Source organism: Nymphaea colorata, chromosome 10 (genome assembly GCF_008831285.2).
Source record: "Nymphaea colorata isolate Beijing-Zhang1983 chromosome 10, ASM883128v2, whole genome shotgun sequence".
NCBI classification, from domain to species: Eukaryota; Viridiplantae; Streptophyta; class Magnoliopsida; order Nymphaeales; family Nymphaeaceae; genus Nymphaea; species Nymphaea colorata.
Window position 1 is genome coordinate 7,894,128 of NC_045147.1, and position 15,654 is coordinate 7,909,781.

Below are 15,654 nucleotides of genomic sequence, written 5' to 3' on the forward strand. Positions count from 1 at the left end.
TGTTTCATATGAGAAACAACAGATCGTGTGGATATTTTTTTTTGCGTAAGGTGTGATGATCATGCAGTTCTTTTCTGAAAAACAATAAAAAAAAGGGAACATGGATGGTGTTCTACCGATAGTGTAAGAGAAGACAGAAATCAGCAGGTTTCTATAGCTGTTCCTGTTTTCTTTCTCTCTGAAGGTGCAGAAGGCAGCAGAAATCAGCAGTTGTAAGTAGTCGTTTGAAGGTGTAAGCAGTTGGCTAAAAGCATCAGTTTTCAAGGAGTAAACAGTCGGCAGCAGAAGTCAGCAGGTGTCAACAGTCGTCTGAAGGTTTAAGCAGTCAGCTGAAAGCATCAGTTCTTTCTAAAATTGAAAATCCATTGCAGTCGACCAAAATTCAGTAACCTATTTTCTACTTTCTGTTATGCTTTTCAGACGTGGGCAGTTGCTGTGATTACACATGTTTTTGTTATCTAGCATGTGATATTCGTATGATATTCTGAGGATAGTAGAAATATATTTCTATGTGGTTTTTGACTGCTGCATCCCTACTAGTGTGTGTCAGTTTTTTCTATGGCTGAAAATAGTAGATCAGAAAGTTCTTATGAATACAAGATGGCTGATAACTCTTTTTCGTATGGAACTACAATTAAACTTGATGGTTCTATTTATGAAATCTGGTCGATGGTATTTATGATGTTTGTGGCTGGTCATATGAAGAAACATATTATTGAATAAGATGAACCTCTAGAGAGAAAAAGGAAATATGCTGCGTGGGAGGAAGATAATAACATTGTAATAGCATGGATTATGAACAGTGTAGAGTCTCGCATAGCTCCAACAATTGCATACTACACTAAAGCTAAAGATATGTGGTCTTTCCTGCAGAAAACATATTCTCATGTTATTAATGTTATTAAAATTTTGCAATTGGAAGAGGAGCTTTGTGACATACGGCAAGGAGATCAAGATCTGTCACAATATTTTGCCCCATTGATTGCTGCATATGAACGGTTAAAAGATCTTCACCCACCTTGCAAACACTGTTATGCATCACATTTTGAAACTGGTATGGTGACAAAGTTTCTTTCTGGGTTATCTGCAGAATATGTTGTGGCGAAGTCTCAAATTCTCACAGAGAGTGATCTTCAAGACTTAGCAAATACTTATAATAGGCTGAGTCGTCTTGCAGTCACTCTTACTCAGCCTACGCATGACACACCAGTCTCTACACTTGTGAACATAATAACATTGTAATGGCTTGGATTATGAACAGTGTAGAGTCCCGTATAGCTCCAACAATTGCATACTACACCAAGGCCAAAGATATGTAGTCTTTTCTGAAGAAGACGTACTCTCATGCTACGAATGTCATTAAAATTTTACAATTGGAAGAGGAGTTGTGTAATATACGGCAAGGAGATCAAGATTTGACACAATATTTTGCTACATTGACTGCTGCGTATGAACGATTAAAAGCTCTTCGCCTACCGTGCAAGCACTGTTATGCATCACATTTTGAAACTGGTATGGTAGCAAAGTTTTTGTCTAGATTATCTTCTGAGTACTCTGTGGCGAAGTCTCAAATTCTTACTGGCAGTGATCTTCCGGACCTAGCAGATACTTATAATAGACTGAGTCGCCTGGCAGTCTCTCTTACTCAACCTACACATGACACCCCAGTTTCTGCTCTTGTGATGTCAGGCGTACGTGGCCATAGTTCCTTTATTGGATCTAGGGGACGTGGTACAGGTCGTGGTGCAGGACGTGGCAGATTTCAGTGCTCCTATTGTGGTAAATTAGGACACTTACAGGATCGATGTTGGGATAAACATCCCCACCTATGTTCTACTGGTCCTCAAGGACGTGGTGGAGGAAGGATGAATGCAGGAAAAAGGTCTTCTTCTTCTACTGTGACTTCTCCACAAGTTACTGCTTCTATGGTTGAGTCTCCTACTCCTATATGCAGGAAAAAGGTCTTCTTCTTCTACTGTGACTTCTCCACAGGTTACTGCTTCTATGGTTGAGTCTCCTACTCCTATATCTCCATTATATTCTCTCAACTTAAGCAAGGAAGAATATGATTTGGTTCTTGCTCAGAGATCTACCCCTGCTTCATCCAGCACAGCTACCATAGACTCGGCGTTCTCTGTTGGTGCCCCCACGCAGGACCCAGGTATGATATGGATGATTGACTCAGGAGCATCCAGGCATTGTTGTAATCAGCCACAAATGTTTTTATCGTTCACCAAGTTCACTACACCACAACATGTCAAGTTGGCTGATGGCAAGTTGTCCCCTATTCTGGGCAGTGGCGATATCTATCTCACGTCTTTTGGCACCATTACACATGTGTTATATGCTCCACGATTTCCTGTTAATCTATTATCTGTTAAGCAATTGGCTAGAGATCTACAGTGTAGAGTCATTTTTTTTTCCCGGTTCATGTTCTTTTCAGGACTTACAAACTGGGAAGATGATTGGTGGCGGCCATGAACGGGAAGTGCTCTATTTCCTCTCTGTTCCTGTCGATGTTGCTGCATCCTCCTTCACATCGAAGCCTTCTCCTTTGCAGTGGCATCTCAGGCTGGGTCATCCTTCTGTGTCCAAGCTTCGTCGTATTTTTCCAGATATTCCTGCATCAGAGTCATTCTTATGTGATGCATGCCAGTTAGGCAAGCATACACGTAGTAGTTTCCCTTCAAGTAAGAGTCCATCGAGTCAAAGTCCCTTTGATTTTCTGCATGTTGATGTTTGGGGTCCAAGTCGTGTTCTCTTTCGTTCATGTTTCTGGTATTACCTTGTTTTGGTTGATGATTTTACTAGAATCAGTTGGGTATTTTTGTTACGGGACAGGTCTGAAGTCATCTGTATTATTCAGAAATTTGTCAATGAAGTAAAAACTCAGTTTGGTGTTATTGTCAAAAATATTCGCACTGATAATGCTCTTGAATTTAAATCCTCAGCTCTACTTCAATTCTATGCCAATCATGGGATTCGCCCACAATATACATGTCCCCACACATCCCAACAAAATGGTGTTGCTGAACGCAAACATCGACAACTTCTAAACGTGGCCCGCACTCTCATGTTGCATACTCATATGCCTGTATATTTTTGGGGTGATGCTATTCTCACTGCCTGCTACCTCATCAACCGATTACCCTCGTCTGCCATCCAAGAACGCATTCCCATTCAAATACTATATCCAGATCGACCATTATTTCATATCCCTCCCAAAGTGTTTGGATGCACTTGTTTTGTACACATCTTGGGCCCAAACAAAAACAAACTTGCTGCCCAAGCTGTTAAATGTGTGTTCATTGGATATCCTGCCAATCAAAAAGGCTACCGATGTTTTGATCCCCAGAACATGAAAGAGATTATCAGTGCGGATGTTACATTCTTTGAGTCGCGTCCTTACTTCACATCACATACCACTTTGAATGAACTCCCCGTATCTGTCCCTCTTCCTATTCCCCCAGTCTCTCTTGAGTCTATCCCTTCCTCTCAACCACGGTCCTGTGATCGTTTTCATAAACCTCCAATAGTCTATACTCGGCGTCAAGATCCCTCTCCCACCCGTCCACGAGAATCTTCTCATGAGGTAAGTTCTAATGATAAGACTGACTCAGGAAGAAATGATGATTATTCTGCAGATGATCTACCCATTGCTATTCGCAAGGGCCAGCGACAGTGCACAAGACATCCTATCTCTAACTCGGTTTCTATGGACCATTTGAGCACGAGTTTAGTACAGTTTGACCGAGCTATGGATAGTCATACTATTCCGACCTCTCACCACCAAGCCTTGCTAGATTCACGATGGAAGCAAGCCATACAGGAGGAAATGGATGCTCTTCTTTCTCGAGAAACTTGGGACTTAGTGGACCCACCGATGACTTGTGACGTTGTCAGCTCTAAATGGGTTTTCACAATCAAATATCATTTTGATGGGTCTGTAGAGCGCTTCAAAGCTCGTCTTGTTGCTAAAGGTTATACATAGACTTATGGTGTGGACTTCTTCGAGACATTTTCGCCTGTGGCACGGTTAGGTACTATTCGCCTTGTTATATCTCTCGCAGTTCAACAGGATTGGCCCATTTTTCAGCTTGATGTGAAAAATGCATTTCTGTATGGTGATCTTTCTGAAACAGTCTATATGCAACAACCCCCTTGTTTTGAACGACAGGGGGAGTGTTCCAAGGTATGCAAACTCAAAAAGGCTATCTATGGGCTTAAACAAAGCCCTCGTGCATGGTTTCATAAGCTCAGTGAGGTTGTTTCTAAGTGTGGATTTCAAAGGTCCCAGTGTGATCACTCGTTGTTTATCAAAAAAGGGACTTCTGGTATAGTGATATTGATTGTATATGTTGATGATATTGTCCTCACTGGAGAAAGTATTCACGAGTTAGTTCAGGCAAAGGAGTTTCTACAGAAACACTTTGTCATAAAAGATCTTGGTCCACTTCGTTATTTTCTTGGCATTGAAGTGGCTCGCAGTAATAAAGGACTTGTGATGTCTCAGAGGAAATATGTTCTTGATCTTTTGCAGGAAACAGGATTATTGGGAGCCAAACCGACTACACTTCCTATGAATCTTCGAATTCATATTCATGATGATGACTCAGAAACTTTTGACTCCCGTTCTTACAGATCGTTGATAGGGAAACTTTTATACTTGACTATCACTCGACCTGATATCAGTTTTGCTGTGAACAAGTTAAGTCAATTCATGGAAAAACCTCAGAAAATTCATTGGGAGGCTGCTCTAATGGTGGTAAAATACTTGAAATCAGCCCCGGGAAAGGGGTTATGGTTCAAAAAGGGATCATGTGTGGACATAGAAGCATATAGTGACGCTGATTATGCAGGGTCAGTAGATGATAGGAAATCGACTACGGGTTTCTGTGTCTTTGTTGGTGGGAATCTTATTTCTTGGAGAAGCAAGAAACAGAATGTAGTTGCTAGATCTAGTGCTGAGTCTGAATATAGAGCTATGGCCCAAACTGCGGCTGAAATGTCTTGGGTCAAATCTGTGCTTCTAGAATTGGGGATTTCTGTGACACTCCAAATGAAGATGTACTGTGACAATAGATCAGCAACCTACATTGCAAATAATCCTGTTTTCCATGAGAGGACTAAACACATTGAAGTAGATTGTCATTATGTTCGGGACTTGGTACAAGAAGGAGTTATTGACACCATTCATCTCTTCTGAAGATCAAGCTGTTGATATGTTCACTAAGGCTCTTCCCATTGGAGATTTTTTGAGAGGATGTAACAAGCTGAGCATGATTGATATTTATGCTCCAGCTTGAGGGGGAGTGTTAAATACTTATAGCAGTCGGGTGGTTTTCTGAATTATTAGAAAGTTGGAATAGGTTCACTTAATTATTGTCTTATGTTTAGTGGACTATTTTTGTAAAATTGGTAACACACCCTAGTCTCATATTAATAGGAGATTAGGGTTACGTGCTGGAATAAGAAAAACGTTCCTCTCTCTCTCTCATTCTCTCACTTTCTCCCTCTATCTCTCTTGCCCCTTCTTCTTCCAATAATCAACAGTCTATACTCTATATGCAACAACCACTTGGTTTTGAACGACAGAGGGAGTGTTCCTAGTCTATGTATTTTTATATATATGTGGGATAGGACTCTTATGTATTTTTCTTTTTTTTTTATGTATGTTTGCTGTTTCTTTTATTTTTTATTTTTTTGTATTTATTAAAAGGAGCATATCTAGCTGTTGGCAAGCTTCCAACTGCTAGATTTCTAGCCGTTGGAACTGGCCCAACAGCTGTCTCCTTCTCTCTCTTTTCCCTTTCTTGTTCTATAAATAAGGTGCCGTAGTCCCTTGGATTGTCAAGGTTTTAAGGCCTGTTTTTGTGTAGTATCTTAAGTTTCAGCAATACAAGTTTATGGACCTCTAGTTTGAGGTTTTTCTTGTGTGAGTTCTTGGTGAGGCTGGTGCCTCAAGCTTGTGATATTGAAGGATCTCTTGTATTCTTAGGATAATTTTTTTGTCTCGGACATCACAAGAACACTTTCATTTTCTCCTTTAGCATGTCTAGTCTCTTCATCACAAAGTTAGGTGTGAATCTCATGCTTGAGGATTAACGAAGAGATGCTCTGGTTTTTTCAAATTCGGGCTAAGACCCTAAAGAAGTCCAAAAAATGTTCAAGTTATTTTATGTCATTTCATTAGCTTTTGCTTCTCATTTAGATTTATGTAAAATTTTAGTTCATTCGATGAAGAAGCAAGAGCAACGAAAATATTTTCTAATCGACTTTTCCCTTTGCTTTAGCCTTTAAGTTTATAATTTTCGCTTGATCTGTCATATTTATGTACATAGCTATTTCATCTACTTGCCTTTTAGGTACTCTCAGGCTTCGCCAGTTCTTCGAAATCGAAGAATATTTCTACACATATCTAGCTGCATAGTATTAAGAATCCAGCTTCTTACCATAGCATTCTTTATTTCTGTTTATCCTATATTTCTCAAATATTATCAAGCTAGCCTTTTCTCATTCATCTCCGTTCAATTCTTTAAATACTCCACTGGTCTTATATTATTTAGGTTTCGGTTCTGTCACTCCCCGACCTTTTAACCCTCAAACTTTTTTTTTTTTTTTCTAAACATAAAACATCGAGGTGTGACTACCCAACAATTCAAAAAGACGATGAGCCAAGCAATTCAAAACAATGGGGCGAACTTTCATTTATATAACCATTTTGTTTCATACAAATTCACATCTATGTGCATGACCAAAATGCCCCAAAATCACAACATTGATGCCTAACAAAAAGAAGACATCAATAAAACCAAAACATGACGTGCCGGCACTACAAACGACAATCCCAAAACCTTCCCAATAGGACGTGAGTGAAGCCATCTGCTCAACCTGTTGCCCCGGGTCCGCCAAAACCTGAAAAAGAAAACAACTGAAGGCTCAGCCTTCGCAGTATGGCAACAAGCCAGGAAAATGTCAAACCCTCTCAAGTAAAGCTCAAATAAAAGAACAAATATCAACCCATCTATCGTCATGTCGTGTCAGAGTACAACACGTAAAAGCCACTTGATGGCCACACTAACACAACATCAGTCACATGCGAAGCATGCTTAAACATAACACTTGCATTCATATCAATCACATATACGTCAGTCACATGCATTCTATCAAACACATTACATTTTCATTAACTTTAGTGCATTAACAGTTCTTGTGGGTGCAACACAGGCACGTGCACACTGCGGGCGGCCTACAGCCGAGAGACAACCCCCGTGGTGGCCCATAACAGTATGGATCCTTTTCACCCGCTGCAGCGGTAGAGCACTCATCCCTGGATGTGTGAAGTCCAATGTGAGATACTCAGCCTTCCCTAGGACACCCAGGTTGGGAAGGCGGGAGCCCAACGCTCCAAGCACAACACACAACAGAACCCTGGGGCCTTGCACCACCTGCGCTCTGACAGGCGAGACCAGTGGCGAGAACGGGACATCTCCCAAACACACAGCCACATCCCACTGGCCTCTCATCTCTTATCCTTTCGTTTTCTTTTTCATCATTATCATTACTCATTCACAAGATGACTGGCTAGCACATGAGGTTAATACACCCTACGAGTGCACTTACACTTCCCAATGCCTCTACACGAGGTCTATACATACAGTAACAGTCATTGCTAGCCGTCATACAGTACGGGTACAACTACCCTCTATTTCATCCATTTGTATTGTTGCCCATGGCAATGCATATGCAACAACGTACACATTCATATCAATCATCACATTAATCCTCACATCAATCACGTCAATCACCTCTTTGAAAAACTTAGCCAATCCACAGAGAGTAGTTTCGATCTGCGGTTGACTCGTAGCTGTCCTATGCAGTTATCATTCTATAATGCTTTCTAATGCACAATTGGGGTCGAGGAGACACTCGACTCGATACCCCGCCTCATCTGTCCTAAACAGATATCAATTCTAGCATGCACATGCCAATGCGTAACATTTTCAAAACAAATGACTAATAATCTTTCTAACCCATTCTTATCATATAAGCAACATACATATACTCATTCACAAAGCAGTCAATCAATTAACATCACAATCTTAGGATCCCTTGATCCTAGGAGCACACAATCACACATTTGCCCCAAGCAGGGATTTGCCTGGAATGTCGCCATACCTGTGGCTCGCTCACAAAACTCTTCAAAACTCCTCGAGCTTCGAACTCAAGGTCGACGGGACGTGCCCGGGGTACCTGCAAACATAAACAAATGATAAGATTCCTACTAGATACCTAAACAATTCAAACAAATACAAAGCAAAATCCTTGAGGCACGTGTCATCGCCTCAAGAGGGTGTCGACGGGTAGTGTCGACCTACAAGCCCTCTAATAGGCCACTTCCCAACTTCTAGCCGTGCCAACAAAAGTCAAAACTCAAAGCCATCAATCCATCTATCACAAACGCCTTTCTCCAAACTTTCTTTTTCTTAATCAAGGCGTCAACTCCAAAGGCACAACCAACTTACGTACGCTTTCCCTATTTAACTCCAAGACGCACACGTTCTGATCCTAAATCTTCCCCATAGCTATACAAACGCTACCATGCTTCCCTATTACTTCGAAAATCAACTCATCATGCTTAAAAGATCAACAAACACATGAATCGTCGCTTCTCCATCATAACCCCACATTTTCCCCAAAAGCAAAATCGCTTGCATGCTTCCCTAACTATCAATTCTACCTTCTAGCATGCTCAAACAATAATTATACGCTTTCCAAAGAAAAATATATCATAAAATAGGTTCAATTTCGCCTTGCTCACCCCAATTTGAAAGTCTAAACTGTTGTAATCCTCCCGGCAGCCACCTCACGAGTCTAAGTGGTCCCCAAACGGCTAAAATCCTTCAATGCCGCCACCACCAAGGCCTTCTCTAAACGCTGTTACGAGGGGGAGGACAAATCCCCAAGCTGAAATCGGATCAAACAGTGATAGAATAGTGAAAATCAGTGAGAGAGAGTGCTCGATTGGAGAAAATAGAAAAACAAGCAGAAAATGGGGAGAGAGCGTGAAGCGTGGACAGAGAGGGAGGTCGAGTAGAGGGAGAGAGAGAGAAAAACAGAGGGGGACTGATAGGGGAGAGGGTTCGGTCAAAGGGGAAAAAGGCCAGCAGTGAGGTGAGCGTGAATGAGAAAGGGGAAGGAGACGAGAGAAAGAGTGAGCGTGGGTAGAGAGAGATGCGAGGGAGAGCAGACGAAAGGGGAAAAAGAGGAAACGGGAAAGGCAGTAGAAATAACGAGAGAGGGAGAAGATAGGGCAGCAGAGGAGAGCTTACCCACGCTGCCGCCGTCGCCACCTCCGCTGCTGCCGTCGCCACCTCCGCCGCTGCCGGTCGAGCCACCGCCTGCACCACCTCCGTCTTCTTCTTCTCTGCACTGGCCGTGAGTACCCAGGAGATAGACGAGAGAAAAGAGGGAAAGGCGAGGGAGAAGAGCCCTCGCGTCGGGCTCTTTCACGCCAAGGGTTCGGGTCTGGGTCTGGGTTCCAATCCGACCCGACCTGCCCAAAACAACGAGCGTTACAGGTTCAGTTGTAGTATCTGCTGCAGTTCCCAAAAAGGACTTCCTTGAAACGAGTCTTAAATGCACCAGCTCATAATTAATAATTTGATCCACTGAGCTTGATGGAAAGAGCGAAGAAGAAATCCTTTTTCCACCTTGTGTTCAATAATGAAAAGGTAGATTGTCATCAAGTCACCAGCCACAATTCATGATCGAGCAGAGATCATTCTGTACATAATTAGAAGCAAACTTCACAAAAGGTAATGCAACCAATAAAGAAAAACCTTGCTCTGATACCATATAATAAAAGTGACCTCCAGCCATAGGATATTTTACATAATTGCCAAGAGCAGAAAGATGAATCATCAAGGGTACAAATCCTCACCAAACAGTCCTCACAATGGCACAAAGTGCCTAACAACAGAGACAAAAGTAATTATTAGTAACAGATAAACATGCACTATACAAGTGCAGTGAATGAAAGGGCATTGAGATATATATATATTCTCTGTCCTGTTTCAGGCAGAGAAATCCTCCGGCCTCTCATAGCATACTGCCTGATTGCATTGCATCGAATGCATGGAGCGGTGTGTTTAATGACATCCACCTGATGCATTGTATCGGGTGGCTGTGATTGAACGGAGCTCAAGATGGCTGAAAAATTCATCTCCTCTATATGGATGGAGCAGATAGCTGTTGGGCTGGTTGTATTGGCTAGAAACTAGCCGTTGAGCCTGTAGAACTGCTAGTAAAGCTGAAAGAAACAGAAAATAAAAAAGATACAGGAAAGGAAGGAAAGTTCAAAAAGGAGGAGAAAAAACAAAAGAAAAATGTATATAAACTTGTGTACAATATATATATATATATATATATATATATATATATATATATATATATATGTATGTATATTGAGCAGTTTTTCAGAAGTCTAGTTTCAGATAATTCAACTGCATCTATGTGATTCGACTTCTGAAAAACTGCTCAAATATATATATATTATGGTTCTTAGATTCCTCCAGCCATCCATCCATCTGGATGTCGCACACATGCAGCTCGATGCAATACATTGGGCTGCATGTCTGAAACATCCGATTAAATGGATGGACGGGGGATTTGAACTTCTCTCTCTCTCTCTCTTATATATATATATATATTATGGACATGACCCTCAGAAACAAGCTGAAGGCTCATTGCTTCATTTGATAAACATCTTCTAGAGGAATAACTTTGTGCAATTTTAATGCTCTCTCCACTGATACATTTTTCCTTTAACAAGTTCAAAGCTTTCTTTAGGTTTTTGATTCGGATTTTCTATATACATTTTAAAACTGATCTCAGTTAAATTTTTGAGCTGAGTAACTTGTTGTCACTTGATAAACAATAATAATAATAATGCTAACTCTTTGGTGTTCTGTTCGGTTCGTAACGTTCAACATTCTTTGAATTTGCTGACCTTGGTAAATAAGGAATCTTCTATCAATTAGTGCAGTTTTAAGGCATCCTAGTTTTGCTTTTTATAAAGTTTGGACCGTGGCATGACATTAGATGCGAACTTGTGCTGTTTAATATTTTTGACAGAAATCCTTTCAAATGCTGAAGCCTGACATGTTGGTGGTCTTGGGTGATGTCTCTGCAAAAGGAAATCAGCTTTCAAGAAGCAAATGGTTATCAGTTCTACATCAACTTCAGCATTTGTTGGGTCCATTCCTTGGACTTCCACTCCATATAATTCTAGGGGACAGAGATATTGGTCATTGTAATGAACTCGATCTAAAGCTTGTTGAACAGATATCCAGTAGTTTGCCTGGATTAGACTCAGTTGGTTGTGGGGTGTTTGATGTGAACAATATTAGCTTCATATCTCTTAATGCAATTGCTATGCTTTGTAAGAATGATTTACGTTCTCATGTTGAAAAGGTTATAGAAAGAATGAATCAGGAACGACAAAGACTTGCCATAAAGGGAAGTGACAGATCATTTGGGCCTGATCAAAATGGTAAAAACTTTCAATGGAGGGAAAATCCCACTTCTGGTGCCAGACCTGTACTTCTGCTCCACTTTCCGCTACATAAAACAACTGACAGCAACAAATGGACACATAAAAGGTTCCATGAAGCATTAGATGATGTCATCATAAAGGACCCTGACAGGTAATTCATGGAGCAATATGCAGCCATTTTTCATTTTCCATCTGCTTGTAATATTGATGTGAATGCATTCTTCACAGCAATGTCAAGCAAAAGTACTAGATGTGACTTGTTCCAAAGTAAGTTGCAGGATGCTGATAAATCCTGTACTAACTTATCCTTTTTTTCTTTTTATTCATATTATATGTCATCTAAGTTAGTTAATAAAGAAACACAATAGTCATAAACCCTCATTTGTCCTTGAACGAAGGGTTGCCCTTTACATGTTTTTCACTAATATAGAACCTACATGGCAGCCTGAAGAAACATTATACTTTTTCTGGTCTTAATGTGTGATTCATCAAAAGACCAGACAATAAACCAACACAGTTGGTTTGCGACTGTATGACCTTATTTACCACTTTAGATCGGCTATGTGGGCTTCTATGTTCTACTTGATTTGGTTCCATGTTCTACTTGATTTGTCATGTTACCTGAGCTTTATTGTTCCCACTTTCCAATTAATTCTCTCATAGTGTGGTCAAATTTACAGGTTCTTAAGAACAATAAAATAGCATAGGGCTGAACGCTAGGGCTAAAAACTCTCATTATCCTGATATGTCTGAACGCCATCTTTTGGAGCTAGTGGAACCTTGTTCCTATGAGATGATTTGAATTGACTCGTCAAAACTAAGTTAGTTAATTCAGAGACATTGGCTTATTGCTCAACAAACTTGTGCTCTTATGGACTATCATTTTTACCTTGGAAGTATATTTTCCAATTTCTAGGTGTCCATGGCTTTTGGCCGGACCTCCATTCTGCCACCTGGTAACCTCTGTCACATGGGTACTCCTCCTAAGGAGGAGTACCCACACGGTACGGGTACGACACGGGTACGGGTACGGCCCTGGGTACGGCAGGGTACTGCGTTGACCGTATCGGGTGCGGTCAATGCACCCAAGGTCATTTTTGACCTTTTTCAGACTCGGTCAATGTTGACTGAGTCCAAATTTGTCCAATTTTAATGTTAACGATTTTTACATTTTAACTTCTTAAACCATTTTAACGTTAAAATTTTCGAAACCCTCATTTTAATGTCCCACTTCCCTCTTTTTTCTTCATTTTAACTTCTATATATGTATGTGCATGTGTGTGTACGTCTGTACCCCCGCACCCAAGTTTTTTAAAAATGGTCCGTACGTGCACCGGCACCCGTACCCGCACCCGTACCCGTACCTATGTGACATAGCTGGTAACTTGTTGTATGGAACCTTATGTGAAAATCAACTTCATGATAAATTTCTCTCTGGAAAATGATGCCAGCAATTTAGATCCTCATCAGTATTTCTGTATTGCAGTTTTGAATTTGTTCTTCAGTTTTCCTGCTTGTTTGAATGGTGTTCTCCACTTTTCTTTACTTGATTCCATTCATATGTATAATATTCTTCTGGACAATTTTTCTGTTTTGAATTTCTCTGTTGTTCCCCAGTTCTAATGCTTATTTTATGTTACAAATGCCTGCAGGGCATCTGTTGATGATGGTTCCCATGAGCCTCAGACAATTCCTCTGAATGTAACCGAGTATATTCTTCAGGCTCTCAAACCAAGGTTTCTCTCATTCTCATTCTGAACTGAATGAACTTTTCCTGTTCTTGATCATGACTAGCTTATAGTGTCAGTTTATTCGAAAAGTTTGAAAATATGTAAAGTATAACGGAAAAGTTTGTGAAATTCTGCTTTCTGCTATTTTTCACATAGAGATTCACAATCGTCCAAAAGTTAGAATTGTAAAAGAAACAAAAAAAATGGAAAACATACACTGGAAATGCATATACTCAAAAGGTTTCTTTAAAAAAAAAAAAGGTAATGATATACAAATATCATGATTTTTCCTGATGAAAATGACTTTTGGTGATAAAAGCACAATATTCTCAAAATATTGTTGACACTTGTGAATATATCAAACATATACGAGTTTTGTACTATTTTTCTCACAGAGCTATTGAAGAACATTCAAATTAGAAGGGTAAAAGAAACGAAAAAAGCAGATTTCACTGGAAATGCATATAAAGTTATAAACAAAGGATTTCTTTGAAAGGGGTAACAATATACAAATATAATGATTTTTCCTGATAAAAATGGCTTTTTTTGGTGAAAAAGCCATGATATTCTCAAAATATTGTTCGCACTTGTGAACATATATATATATATATATATCTGTTATATATTGGAATATTATCAAAATATTGTGACATATCACAACATTTTTCTGAAACTTTCTTAAAAGCATTTTAAAGTTTAGGGTTTCTTTAACATTTTAATAAATATTTCAAATTTGCATCCTTTTTACTACCCAAAAAAAAATTAGAGAAATTTTAATTTCATGATATTTTCTATTATCTTGTACATATTTTTTAAATTTTTTTTAATATTTAAAATTCCGCAGAAAACCTTGTTGATATAAGCCCGAAAACAATATTTTGTGACTATATTAGTTAAAGGTCTCCAGTCTTCCTAGGATCGACTAATCCTTGGGTGGGAGGATGGTTGTGGACAGGAAGAAGGAGAAAAAGCAGGTTGGAGAGTGCCCTGAGTTGAATCCTCTCTCTCTCTCTCTCTCTCTCTATATATATATATATATATATATATATATGTCAAACCTTTGTGCACCCTAGCGAAGAAGACAACTTACTTGCAGCTTATAGCTTGAATACAACTTACTGTATTGTTTGCTTGCCAGGGTTGTCTTCAGTGCTCATACCCATGTATTTGGTGACCACATCCACAAAGATGGGACGCGAGAGGTTAGTGTCCCCACAATGGCATGGGATGTGACAGAGGAACCTGGATTTGTTATGGCCTCATTTGGGGAAAACGAAGGAGTAGCCATCAGCCACTGCTCTTTAGCTCGTCAATCTTACGTTTTAATGGCTTATGTTTCCCTACTCGTCTTGTTGATATCCACAACACTCATTATGAGCAGACCTCTGCCCCATAATTCATTGAATTGAGAACAATTTACGCACACTGATTTTAGCAGGAAGATGATTTTCTGCATGTGATTGCCATCTTATGCCCCCCTTTTTTTGCTGGTACGGGTGATTTTGTTTGGATTAGCTTGTAAATTATTGGGTGACCATTTAAAAATTAAATGAGGAATCTAGTGGATATCATATTAAGTGGTCATGGTTTGAGTAGAGTTATGTTTTAACGAATCTCTGTTTTCTTTTCTAAGAATAGATTGGGGGCGATAACAATGAAGAACACATTTTGTGGGATGGATCTCCATGAGTGCATAGTTATCTTTTTGCAAGCAAAATGCAAGCAAATGGCAGTCCACTAGAAGCTGTACATGGTAGAAGCTAATGGGTCGATCTTGATGCAAAAAATGGTGTTGATAACTACAAGTGGTGATCTAAGTTCGATGATCTCCCAGATTTATGCCTTGTTTGGTTGGAGGGAAAGGGAGAGATGGAAAGGAAAGGAAAGAAAAGAGAATGAGAAAGTAATAGAATGAAAAGGAAAAGAAAGTTGTAATTATAAAACTTGTTTGGATAGAAAGGAAAGAAAATGAAAAGAAAGGAAAGGAAAGACTAAAATCATATTTGTTTGAGAAAGGAAATGATAGAATTTATAATAGTTTACAATAATATCCTTAACATTGAAAATGTTTAAAAAATTAGGAAGTTTCTTTCTAGTGGAGCTCTGGTCTTGTGTTCAATAAGTGTCCATGCTCCATACCCTTGAGAGAGTGTCAACCGGTTGGGTTTGACCCAAACTCAACTCATACTGAGCTCGAATTCATTGTCAAAAGGGGTTTAGTTTGAACGCAACTTGGAAGAAACTCTTCAATCTCTTTTGGTTCGGTTTTTATGAGATGACACCAAGATGTCAATGTTGTTAAAACCTATCCTAGAGGCGGATTGGACACCAAAGAGAGAGAGAGAGAGAGAGAGAGAGAGATTGAAA

At 39.7% G+C, this 15,654-nt stretch overlaps 1 protein-coding gene across 1 annotated transcript in view; it reads left to right on the plus strand.

Moving 5' to 3' along the window:
• LOC116261826 (uncharacterized) overlaps window positions 1–14,871 on the plus strand; it is a 28,150-nt gene extending 13,279 nt beyond the window's left edge. The window contains exons 2-4 of the mRNA XM_031640708.2: window positions 11,137–11,708; window positions 13,210–13,293; window positions 14,426–14,871. Coding sequence (XP_031496568.1) covers window positions 11,137–11,708; window positions 13,210–13,293; window positions 14,426–14,696 — 927 coding nt within the window. The 3' untranslated portion in view covers window positions 14,697–14,871. The remainder of the gene's footprint in view (window positions 1–11,136; window positions 11,709–13,209; window positions 13,294–14,425) is intronic.
• The last annotated feature ends 783 nt before the right edge of the window (window positions 14,872–15,654 follow it).